We start from the raw sequence: 13,516 nt of genomic DNA, 5'->3' as shown, positions 1-13,516 counted from the left end.
ATGCATTACGATGAGCCTGTCCTCCGATTTCCACCTCCACCGGCATTCCCTCCTGTAGATCAGTGAAACAGTTTGAATCTGTTATTTAATTTGAAACCAAAGTAATCAAATCAAAGCAATGACAACATGTATGAAATGTACTATAGCCCGCATGATGACGAATTATAGCTGCTGTGACTTATCAGAGAACACACACACGCACACACACACACACACACGCACACACGCACACGCGCGCACACACACACACACACACACACACACACACACACACACACACACACACACACACACACACACACACACACACACACCCTGCAACAAACATGATACCCTGTATTGATCATGTAAGATGTGACTATGGATATCTGCTGAGGGCAGAACTGTGCCTGGCTACTAGATAAAGGGAACGTCAATAAGCTAGTCTGAATACCTATGCAAGAGAAATATATCTATATATCTAGTATCGCTGTGCTGTTATAATGCTACTATGCTGAATATAATCTCGTCCCCGGGCTACTGCGCACAGCGCATATAAGCCTGGAATAGCAACGACTCAAACCTGGCCTTAGTGGGAGTGAACTGACTGAGTAAAGTATGTGTTATTATTGGGGGGGGGGGGCGACGTAAAGCCAATGGCTATGCGCCGTCCGTTTTCGACGATCTTTCCATTGGATAAATGAAGGCCAAGTTTGACGTGTTGGTCCACCAGGCTGTCTGGGAACGAGACTATGCTGAATAAGACTTGCTGTACTATATTAGTACAGGGAGCCAGAGGCGACAGGCCTATATGCACCTTATGAATATAGTCTTCATGATGACTTGTAGTCACATGACCTCGCATAAGCCCGTCCTCCGATTTCTACCTCCACCAGCCTCCCCTGGCTACCACATGTGTTCCCGACATACTGACGATCTGTTGAAGGAGCATACTGTGTTTCTCTCTCTCTCTCTCTCTCTCTCTCTGTCTCTGTCTCTCTCTCTCTCTTTCTCTCTCTCTGTCTACCTCTCCCTCCCTCTCTCTCTTTCTCTCTCTCTGTCTACCTCTCCCTCTCTCTCTCTCTCTCTGTCTCTCCCTCTCTCTCTTCTCTCTCTCTCTGTCTCTCCCTCTCTCTCTTCTCTCTCTCTCTCTCTCTCTGTCTACCTCTCCCTCTCTCTCTCTCTCTCTCTCTCTCTGTCTCTCCCTCTCTCTCTCTCTCTCTCTCTCTCTATCGCACTCCCTCCTCAAGTAGAATGATGAATGTAGATAGTTTATATGATACTATATTATATAGTTTTTACTGTTTTATTGTTGCTTTTGTTTCATTTGGTTTGTTTGCACATGACCTTATGAAGCATCATTTTCTGTTTGCCAATAGAATGCAATATAATAAAACGGTCTGACTGTGTTTGCTTGTCATTATTCTACAGGCTACAGTGGTGCTTGCTCTGACTGATCACTGTGTGTGTGTGTGTGTGTGTGTGTGTGTGTGTGTGTGTGTGTGTGTGCAGCAGAGACAGAGTGTTCCAGATCACTGTGTGTGTCTGTGTGTCTGCCTGCACAGACATATTAACAGTCCCGTCAGCGCCCTTCATAGAGGACAGAGGACACCCCTGCAGAGGTACGCAGCCTCTAAACATAGCTGCATCGGGACATGGTCGATGCTAAGTGGGATGCTTGGGACGACCCTGGCTTTAACCGTTTTAAATCTAAACGTCCATGGGGTGACGTCAGGTCGTCCCAACCTTCTCATTTAGCATCTACCATACTGTAGTTAATACAGAGGAGGTACATCATGTATGCTACCATGACGACACAGTGTGCCGTAGTCAAAAAACACGGTCAAATGTCAATAGTTGGACTATTTGGAACAGTTTATGAGAATATCATTTCAATATTCCTGATTAAAAATCTAATTATCTATTATCTGCGGTGCCTACGTGAGAAAGAGAGCGACATGACGCGCACACACTGACACCTGTGCGCACAGTAAGCTCAAGTGCGCCGTCGTGTGTTTGAACATGGACATTGCATGATGTTGTTGCGGCGAAAGAGAGAAAGGCGACTTTTTAGGTAGAATGAATCGCACTCAATGGTTCTTCTATTTGTTGCAGTATAAGAGGACATTATGGACGCTGTAAAGGTGATCTCAGGCGTCCCTTCAACTCCCCAACAACAACAAAACGGATGACGTTTCGCTCGCCACTGACAGTGAGACGGAAGTGAAATATAGAAATACGGGAAGCAATGGGTGCGTTCGAGACGGAGAAATGACTGTGCGAATGAATAGATCTTTACAACTCCGGATGGGTGTTCAACATCGCATAGACCGCATCCGCACCATACAACGATATAGTTAATCTGCGCAGGGACGCGCAGTACTGTGCATTGAAAAACGCGCTCAGAGTCTTCCTGAGTTGAATCCATTGGGTTTAATCAGATGTAGTGATGCTTCGATCCCCCGTGTTACAAACGGTGATCAACTACAACATTGTAACGCTGCCAAAGCCGACGACATGCACACTTCGAGACGAAGCGAGAGCGACTGGCAGGGGCTAGTCAGTGAGGTGAGCGACGGTAAACCGTGGAAGACAAGACAGAACAGTAGCCGAAAGATTCAATGCGACATTGTATTGTTGAGCGTTGTTGTGCAAACGTTGCAACTGCTTATTCCCATATAGTATGTCACCAATGCATTTGATACGCAAACGATATTCCTTGCATGTCACGCACAATGCTCCTGCGTCACCATAATGCTTTAATTCCAATACTTTCCCGAAATAGTCCACGTCTACTTTATAATATGTGTTGCTGGCCACTATCTACGGTGCGAATATTTATTGCTGTCAATGTTTGTTTTGTCTCACAAATATTGTTAAACTATTGCAAAGCCTATCCCGGGACAACCCAAAAGCACGTTGGTAACCTTTCTGTTCCGAATAAAAACGCTATGACAGCTATGTGACGTTGTCATCTCCTGTGTGTGGGCCTGTGTGTGTGACGCATGGTCGCAATAAATGGCTGTGGATTACTATGCGAGGTTAAATGCGATTATAAGGGCAGGTTGGTTGGTTGGTTGGATGGTCGTCAGGGTGTATACACTATGTTTGGCTCATTGCTTCTCAACATTTGAATGTCTTTACATGTCTTTCTGTATTTATTACACGTTTTCCTGCAAAGGGAAATAGTCTTCCTACTTCCTTCAGGTAAATGAAGTTAAAACATCCATGCTATGCAGATATAGGTGATGACTCAGATCTTGAGGATGTCCTCTAGTGTGTAATGGTACACACTTGTGTCTTTCATGTGGGAGACCTGGGTTCAAACCCCTCCTGTCACACAACAGTGTCCTAGGCCTGGTCGGGCTGACATGCCTCTGACAAACAATCACGTTTGATAATGAGTAGACTCAGTCTAAATGCTTAGGCCCTGTTTTAATAAGAAGTTTAAAAGCACAGCATGAATAGTGCCTCTGACCCTGAATAAGACCTTGGTTTAAGCTAACTCAGTCTGGTTTAATCTAACTCAGTCTTGTTCATGTGTTCAGATCCTGGCGAGTATGCTGGAGGCCTAGCTTATCCTATCTAAAGTGTGTGTGTGTGTGTGTGCTTGACTGTTTGTGTGTGTGTGTGTGTGTGTGTGTGAGAGAGAGAGAGAGAGAGTGTGAGAGAGAGAAAGAAATATCTGGGTCCTTTGCCCTGTGGATCGAAATAAAGTTTCTCTATCTCTTTCTCCCTCCCTCCCTCCCTCTCCCTCCCTCTCTTCCTCTCCATCCCTCTCTTCCTCTCCCTCCCCCCCTCCCCCTCTCCCCCCCTCCCTCCCTCCCTCTCTCCCCCCCTCCCTCCCTCCCTCTCTCCCCCCCTCCCTCCCTCTAGTTGGTGGTGTGTAAGCGGAAGCTGGAGAGTAAGAAGGAGGCGTTGTTGATCCTGTCCAAGGAGCTGGACAGCTGCCAGCAGGAGAGGGAACAGTATCAGCTGATGGCCAATCAGCTACGAGAACGACACCAGGGACTCAAGAAGAAGTACAGGGAGCTCATAGTAAGGCCATGGATACACACACGCACGCACGCACGCACGCACATACACACTTTATTCACTGAATACATTCATAACATGAGTTCATAACATTCATAACATTATACGTGAGGTGTTTGCTTGGGCCTGCCTGGAGTGCCAGATAGGCGGGGTTTGCACTTTTTAAGACTCCTCCATTGGTTCCATTGTGCCAGGCAAACTCAGTCAAGCACAGCTTAGTATTCGAAACGATTCGAAATACTATTTGAGCCCGGGTCTGCATTGAATAGATATGTATAACTGAAGCCTCACCCAGGCGCAGGAGGACGACCCCAACATGACCTTGTTTTTCATTCTCAGGATGGAGACCCTACTCTGCCACCGGAGAAACGCAACCAGGTTTGACCAATCTTGTTTCTCTTAACCCACTAACTGCCAAAGAATTCCGGAACCCTCACCACCTCGAGTCCCAAGCGTTTTATGTGGTATTTACCTAGCAACCTGGCAACTTTATTCACCCTCGGCACTACTGAGTTAAGACTATTTCTATAGATCGTAGTCATGATGTGGCATTGCTCTTTGATTAGTGCGATAATGGTAACAGTGTTGAGGTTGCAGTAACAGTGTTGAGGTTGTAGTAATAGTGTTCATGTTGCTGTGATCTCCCCTCCCCTCCCCCAGGTGAGTTTGAGCCAGCTGCTGAGAGACTCCAGAGAGAGGAGTAGGCAGCTTTCAGAGGAGGTGAAGGAGCTGAACCAGAGGCTGGCTGAGGCACAAGGAGACAACAAGGTACCATTCTGACCCCTTCTGACCCACTCTGACCCACTCTGACCCACTCTGGTCCACTCTAACCCATTCTGACCCACTCTGACCCACTCTGACCCACTCTGGTCCACTCTAACCCATTCTGACCCCTTCTGACCCACTCTAACCCACTCTGACCCACTCTGGTCCACTCTAACCTACTCTGACCCACTCTAACCTACTCTGACCCACTCTAACCTACTCTGACCCACTCTAACCCACTCTGACCCACTCTGGTCCACTCTAACCCACTCTGACCCACTCTGGTCCACTCTAACCACTCTGGTCCACTCTAACCTACTCTAACCACTCTGACAACACAAAGAATCAGCACTACTAGTATCAGAGACCTTATGCCCCCCCACCCCCCCACCCCCCCCAGCTCCTGAGGATGACCATCGCGAGGCAGAGGCTGGGGGACGAGGAGGTGGGGGCCAGACACTTCCCCGCCCACGAGAGAGTGGACCTGGTGATGCAGCTGGAGACGGCACGGGAGCAGGTGAGGGAGGGAGGGACAGAGGGGGAGGGTAGGAGGGTGGGAATGTGTGCGTGCTAGAATGAGGAGCTGGAGCAGAGCCTGAGGTCGTTGACAGACGAGCTTTGACCATTTTTTTGCTGTGTGTGTGTGTGTCTGTGTGTGTGTGTGTCTGTGTGTGTGTGTGTCTGTGTGTCTGTGTGTCTGTGTGTCTGTGTGTGTGTGTGTGTGTGTGTGTCTGTGTTAGAATGAGGAGCTGGAGCAGAGCCTGAGGTCATTGACAGACGAGCTACATGATGTGAGGTCAGAGCGTAACGTGTTTCAGGAGAAGGCTCAGCGCCTCAACAGAGAGATGAACCACATCCTGGGAGGACACGGGAGTCGCATCCTTGACATAGACGCTCTCTGCATGGAGAACAGGTGTGTGTGTGTGTGTGTGTGTGTGTGTGTGTGTGTGTGTGTGTGTGTGTGTGTGTGTGTGTGAACGTTAACCTTGCATGGTAAATGATGAGTGAAAGGTTGGTTATGTTGGGAAGCTTTAACGTTGAAACAATGTTGTTTTGTTCTTTCCAGATATTTACATGAGCGGTTCAAACAGCTGCAGGAGGAGGTCAGCATGCTTAAAACCAACATCCTAAAGTACAAGGTAAAGTGGAGTATTTCATTTAACCTTTATTTATCCAGGTTAGTCTCATTGAGATACAATCTCTTTATCCAGGTTAGTCTCATTGAGATACAATCTCTTTTTCGAGAGAGAGACCTGATCCAAGGAAAACAATATTTCAGACAATTCACAACGTCAACAACGATGACACACTTGCATCACAAAACAAATTACACATGCAGACACACTCACAAACTGGTTACAATCATAACACAATAAAAATAATAATTAGACATGGACCATAAAAAGGTTCGCAATATAGACACATGCAATGCATTTCACACCCAAACATACAATACAGCATACATCATAAATAAAATCAATCATATGTACCACCACAAGATATTATTAATTCCATTCCTCAGTAACATGTACACCAACCAACCTTTTAAAGTAAGTTTAAGTATACTTGTGGTATAAAGTATGTACAAGGTAAAACAAGCTGTGTGTGTGTGTGTGTGTGTGTGTGTGTGTGTGTGTGTGTGTGTGTGTGTGTGTGTGTGTGTGTGTGTGTGTGTGTGTGTGTATCTGTATCTGTATCTGTGTAGAGTGCTCTGGAGAGCAGGAAGAATGCCAGAATGTGTGGTAAAGCTAACAGCAGTGCTCTGACGGGGGTTCTGTCGGCTAAACAAGGTAATTACCATGCCTTATGTTATAACAAGGTAATTACCATGTCTTATGTTTATAACAAGGTAGAGAAACACATCTCGTTGTCAGTTGCGTTTTTTGAAAAGGAGGAGGGGCAGAACGTAGAATCAAGCCAGCGCAGCCTCTCTTTAACCTGAAGAACAGTGTACTTCCTAGATATGGTCTGTGAGGGGAACGTTCTCCTACTCTTGCTGTGTATCTGTCTGTGTACAGCATCCAGAAGGATCTATAGGTCTATACGGAGTTCTGAACATCCTACGTGTGTGTGTGTGTGTGTGTGTGTGTGTGTGTGTGTGTGTGTGTGTGTGTGTGTGTGTGTGTGTGTCTGTGTGTGTGTCTGTGTCTGTGTCTGTGTCTGTGTCTGTGTGCGCGTCTGTCTGTCTGTCTGTCTGTGTGTGTGTGTGTGTGTGTGTGCGCGCGTGCGTGTGTGTGTGTGTGTGTGTGTGTCTGTGTGCGTGCGTGTGTCTGTGTGTGTGTGTGTGTGTGTGTGCAGTGCAGGAGTTGTTGCTGTCTGAGGACAGTGGCTGCAGCCTGCCGGTCACGTCTCAGTCCATCTGGGACCTGAAGTCCCTGGCCTCGGCGCTGCTGGAGACCATCCACGAGAAGAACCTGCTGGTCCAACACCAGCGCCAGACCAACAGGTACGCTGCCTCCTGTCACATGACATCATTAGACCAACAGGTACGCTGCCTCCTGTCACATGACATCGTTAGACCAACAGGTACGCTGCCTCCTGTCACATGACATCATTAGACCAACAGGTACGCTGCTTCCTGTCACATGACGTCATTAGACCAACAGGTACGCTGCCTCCTGTCACATGACATCATTAGACCAACAGGTACGCTGCTTCCTGTCACATGACATCATTAGACCAACAGGTACGCTGCTTCCTGTCACATGACATCATTAGACCAACAGGTACGCTGCTTCCTGTCACATGACATGACAGGACATGATATGATATCACATGACACTGTATCACATTGTACATGTTACTGTATCACAGTAGACTGACGGGTGCTGCTCTCTCTCTCTCTCTCGTGTGTGTGTGTGTGTGTGTGTGTGTGTGTGTGTGTGTGTGTGTGTGTGTGTGTGTGTGTGTGTGTGTGTGTGTGTGTGTGTGTGTGTGTGTGTGTGTGTGTGTGTGTGTGTGTAGGATCCTGGGGAACAGAGTGGCGGAGCTGGAGCAGAAACTGAAGACTCTAGAAGTGTCTGGACTCTGGAGCCTCCCAGGTAGCACACACACACACACACACACACGTGCGTGCTATGCACTGGACTGTTTTTTTTGTTTGTTTTTAAAAAAATATTTTTATGGCATTTCTGCTTTATTGGGATAGAGATAGTAGAGATTGACAGGAAGGATGGGTGAGAGAGAGGAGGGATGACATGCAGGATATGTCGATGGCCGGAATCGAACCAGGGACCTTGCGATGATATGGTATGCGCCTTAGTGTGCTACGCCACTGAGCCCATGCACTGGACTGTGGATCTACTGGTTCGATTTCTACCAAGAGTGCAGCCAGTTCACTTTCAATTCAGGAAATCAATTCAGATTACAATTCAATGATTGCAGTTAGGCACTCATTTTAAAAGTGTTTTTCAATAAGCTGAAAATAAGAGTCAATAAATGTAGTTTATTAGTTTTAGTTTTAAATTCAAATCCTTTTCTGATTTGACTGAATGGAATTGTCCCCAAGCCTCTTTTCTTTGAATCCTACCTGCTGCTTCCTTACATCTGTCTGAGGTGACTCAGAGGGAGATGTTAATTAACTTTCTCTGAACCCCATCTCTTCCTCCCCCCTTTCTTCCTCTCTTCCCCTCTCTCTTGCTACCTGGAGGCCTGACCTACCATGTATCTCTGGGCCTGTCTGCTAGTAGGTGTCCTCTCTGTATACAGTCTCGTCTCTCAGGCTAGGCTAGGCTACGCGCTAGGCTACGCTACACACCATGCAATGCTACACACTAGGCTACGCTACACGCTATCAAGGTCCACATGTCATAAAGCTGCACAATGTAAACATAGCTGGAGGCTTTTGTCAACAAGTCAGACTGGAAGTTAATTAACAGTAAATTGGATGTGGGCTGTTGGGCCACAAGGTTAACCAAGTTTGACTGTGGGCTGTTTAAATATTTGGAGTCATTTACTTGTATTTAAAAGGAATAGTCACCCGCTTGGGCACTCTGCTGCAATCGTAAAATGACTGCCTATCTCCAAGAACAGGCTCTCCAGTGTTTACATTCAGCAGTTTATGACATGGACTCTAATAGTGTAGTGTTAGTTTTGTAGTGTTTTATGGACCCACGGATTTGTCAACATCACACACACAGTGAGTGCAGTGTGAAACCAATGCCATGTTGTTGTGGCTAACACGTTTACCACAGGCTGTTATAATATGTAAATGACACCACTATGAAGGCTATGTCATGTTGTTATAACACCTTTATGACGCCACTATGAAGGCTACATGACGCGTTGTTCTGTGACAGGAGGCAGAGATGCCATCATCTTGACCGAAGCTCAGCCGCTGATTGGCCCAGAGGGACAGGAAGTACCGCCCACGGAGCAGGAAGTTCGCCTCGTTGACCCGTCTGCTACAGGTGAATGGGCACAGCGTCTTAAACCAGGTGTGTAGAACGCTGTACATTGAGCATTGGAACACTCCTGTTTCTCATCACAAAAGATGACATCTTTTTTCAGTATTCCATATTCCCATAGACGTATCATCTAGGAAGGAGCGAAACAAACAGTCCTTTATTATTGTGATGAGTGGCGTGTCACTGCTCATCAGTATTGCACTGTAACATTCTAAGTTCTGACTGCAGGTGGTGAGGTTGATGATGGAGCAGAAGATGACACAGGATTGGCTGACAGGAGGAGATGCCCCACCCCTGTGGACCATGAAGTCACTCTGTCACCCAGCGTGCTAGAAGGACAGGAGGGCAGAGAGGAAGAGGAGGAGGGGGAGGAGGAGGGCAGAGAGGAGGAGGGGGAGGAGGAGTGCAGAGAGGAGGAGGAGGAGAGAGAGGAGGAGGAGGAGGAAGAGGAGGGCAGAGAGGAGGAGGAGGAGGAGGGGGAGGAGGAGGGGGATGAGGGGGATGAGGGGGATGAGGAGGGCAGAGAGGAAGGCGTAAGTGTATCGGGAGAAGAGGAGGTAAAAGATGTTGATGACTGTCAGATCGCTGACCAAACACAGACCACAAAAGGGGTCACGTTCCTGCCCAGGCACCAATCAGGGGAGACTGGAGGCGGGGCTCCCTTCCCTTCTTCAGAGCCAGAAATGGACATGCCCTGCCCCTCAGACATCAACCACCTATCAGGACCTTCTGTCAGCTCAGACCCCGCCCAGGGGGCATATGATGGGTCAGATGATGACACAGCTCCAGAAGGAGACCTCGCCTGCCCATTATCAAGCCCTGCCCATTTGGAGGACGGCCAATCAGAACTGTCAGAAGACGTGGGGGGTGTTGAGGGCTTGACCAATGAGGAGTCTGCTCTCTCCTCTAGCTGAAGCCCCTCCCACAGAGGAGGACCGTAGTTAGAACCTTGGAACAGATCAACACAGGGAAACGCTCATTCACACTACAGAGCCAAGCCAAACCGAGCTGAGCCACACTGGCCTGGTTACACATCCACCACAGAGGCTGAAACAGGGCTGGAAAGGACCATGTAGAACGACCCTATCAGAGCCAGTCCAGTATGGTTCGGCTCGACCCTGTACTGAGTAAAGGCCCTAACTGGGATCCTTGGGATGGCCTGACTTATCTGCTGTACAATACATCTAAAGGATGGTTTTCATTGGTCGGTGGTGATGTCCTTCCTTCCTTCCCTCCCTCCCTCTCTTCCTGTCTGTCTGTTTATTTCCCTCTCTTCCTCATTGACATGTAGTATATAGACACACAATAAACCTCCAGGAGGTTGAACGCTATCAAATGCTAACAAACCTCATACATTATAAACTGCAGAATGTAAACATAACTGGAAACACCTTGCCCCAAAGTCAACAAAGTTTGCCAGCTAGATGTTTATATTAAGTTTTATTGTATACCTGTATACATAATTTTATCTGGTATTTACATGTTACTTAGCAACCGCTTCGACTCTGTTAGCAATCGTAACGTTGCTGCCTGTCTCCAAAGGTGACGAGTGTTTACACATGTTTACTTTTTGCAGTTTGATGTACAGACCTCCATCGCGTGTTCACAGTCCTTTCCGTGTTCTGTGTCATAGGACGTCACATGGCCCGAGGAGAGGCACTCGAGACATAAAGACACAAAGATAGTTTTAATAATTCTCTATTTTGACGTTCCACTGTGACGTGGCTGTTTCCCTCTGTTCATTATTTCACATTTTCCTCTAGTCTCACCTGAACAACCTGGTCAGAAAGGTCCCTCCTTCCCTCCCTCCCTCCTTCCCTCCCTTCCTCCCCAGCAGAGCTTTGTACAGCAGCAGCAGCATCAATCCACGGCATCTGTGTGTAACGTATTCTCCTGCACAATAAATTATTTTCTAAAGAACTAAAAGTTTGACAACCTCTTATATTGTGTACTGTAGATAATAACCACCCAGGACAGGTGTTATTCCATTTCAAACAACTGTTTCCATGGTTTCTCCTCTCTGATACAGTGATGATGCGTAGCGATCCAGAACCCAGCTCACAGAAGCACTCGGGAACGCAGGGTTGGAGCAAGATGACCGTTGTGAAGGACATTGAGGGCCGTTGAATCAAACAGGTTGTTACAACAACAAAAATGGCATTACTGTAGAACACAAAAGTGCTAACAAAAAAAAAACCCAAACATTTACAGTAATCTGTAATCTAAAAACACCCAAAATTGCCTTTGACACATTTATCATATATAGTAAACCATTTGATAGTGTATAGACACCTCTGTAGCCAACGGAAATAGTATCTGATCGGCAATTTAACCATCAGTTTGCACATTTCATTTTGGTTTTGCTCTAATTTTGTCTATTACAACCATGCTGTTCACTTGTATACGAGCACCTCTGTTGGTACTGCTCCAGTGGAAGATCATAAATGAATAAGAGAATAAAACATATATGAACAATACTGTATTGATGCAGAGTAAACTATAATTATAAATAATTTTACAGTTTATCAATAGCAATATATAATAGTTTATCACTAAGAAGACACATTTTAATCAAGCTATATTCACTAATAATGCCAGTGACACATCAAAAGTCATTGATGCAACATAACGTTTTAATTTAATTAAAATTGTCTCTCAGTAAGCCTTTGAAATACACAATGATAAATGTTCTTCAGTGTGTGTTTAAACCAAGCAAGTATTTTTCCAACTTTGACAGAAATAAGGGGGATAAAGCAAAAGTACCAGATTACCTGAAACATATATCGCAAATAACAATAACGAAGCCAAAATTCAAACCAAAACACTGGAAATTACGATTTTCGTTTTAGTGGATTTAATACATTATCTGTACCAACAGTACAACGGGGATAATGTGGGAGGGAACGTAATTAGTTGTCACAGGTGAAATCAATTGGATAAAAACACAGCTGTGTTGATACGGCCGTTCCGCTGTTGAGTTTAAGACCGATGGAAATTTGCGACACGTGTTAAAATGCTGCTTATTTCGAAATTGGTTTGTCTAAACTATTTTAGTTAAATATTTTCCTCTAGATGAAATACATTTATTCGACTAATCAATATGTCTCTACGTGTTTCATAGCTGGATTATCGAACGACTGACACGGAGTTGGACGGTCTTCTAGATTTACCCATCACAGTTGAATTTTATTATAAAGGATCACTGCAGATATAAATTGAATAAATCCCAATATTTACGTTTCCACTCTACAGTAACCATGTCTGGTCATGTATCACGTTGATCTTTCTTTCCAATTGTTCGAGAACAAACATTTTGCAAAGGGACAACCACGCCAAAGTGTCGAGTCTAATCCAGCTCAGTGTTTCAGTGAAGTGGCCGAGAATAGCGTCGGGACCTGTCCCAAATTCAAGGTAGGCCTGAATCATGAATCAATGTTTTCATATTGTATTGTGCCCCTAAATTAGGAGTAGGGCTCATTTCTCAAATGTGCATTCATCAATACATGGATGTAGAAATGATCATATTGTCATGAACAGAACTTGATTATACTTGATTATGCATTATTTTAAGTTCTGTTTGGAGAAAGAAAGGGACTAATCATCCTTGTAAGTATAATAATGCATATTGCTCGAAAGTGAAATGCTGATGGTGTGTTTAAAGGTCATGGAATCAATGCATTTGTGACCTGACCTGCACGAATCATGGGCTACACTGTGAACATACATGGTTGAACTTCACACACACACACACACACACTTTTGCTGGTTGTTTTCAGTGTTTTACACTGTTTCTTGTGAACATGGCCAATTTATTTGATTTTAAAATGTAGGTTTTATGTAGGTTATTCTGGAATGGCATCCATATCTCCAGACTGTGCTGAGATTTCAACACGTCTTGTCAAATTTTGATGTTTGAAGTATACAACTAAATAAATAATTTGGGGACATGACGCAACTGTGGATTCATTGTAATCGTTTAATTCCAGAGGGCAGTTTAACAGTGTTAAGAAACATAATAAAACAATTATAATTTCCCTATACACTGGACAGTGTGAATTTAACACTGAAGAGTACGTTTTTATTTACACTAATAGGATTTTACTCTCTAGATCAACACTGTCAACTAGAAGTAACACTGAGTGTGAAATACCCCATAGTGGTACATGTGATAATCACTGACGAGGATAATGCAGTGTTCCATTAACTCTCCAAACGGAACACTTTGATCAGAGTCCGTTTTACACTCTGTAGAATGGGACCATATATTGTGTCTAACTATCTGCTCTGACTATCCAGTGGCCAGATTAGATCCTGGGCTGACATTAGTGTTG

At 45.4% G+C, this 13,516-nt stretch overlaps 1 protein-coding gene across 1 annotated transcript; it reads left to right on the top strand.

Moving 5' to 3' along the window:
- Positions 1-2,388: 2,388 nt before the first annotated feature.
- Positions 2,389-10,099, top strand: ccdc149b (coiled-coil domain containing 149b; the record flags this gene model as incomplete). The annotated part of the gene is made up of 13 exons (XM_083692799.1): positions 2,389-2,547; positions 3,856-4,017; positions 4,354-4,392; positions 4,675-4,782; positions 5,180-5,296; positions 5,520-5,692; positions 5,846-5,918; positions 6,485-6,569; positions 7,078-7,225; positions 7,744-7,820; positions 9,078-9,215; positions 9,414-9,588; positions 9,814-10,099. Exons 1-13 carry the CDS (start codon positions 2,497-2,499, stop codon positions 10,097-10,099), a joined length of 1,632 nt encoding a protein of 543 aa, XP_083548925.1. The 5' UTR covers positions 2,389-2,496.
- Between the last annotated feature and the right edge of the window lie 3,417 nt (positions 10,100-13,516).

Source organism: Argentina silus (assembly GCF_951799395.1).
Source record: "Argentina silus genome assembly, chromosome: 21".
Lineage (NCBI taxonomy): Eukaryota > Metazoa > Chordata > Actinopteri > Argentiniformes > Argentinidae > Argentina > Argentina silus.
This window is presented reverse-complemented; position numbering and strand designations above follow the sequence as displayed.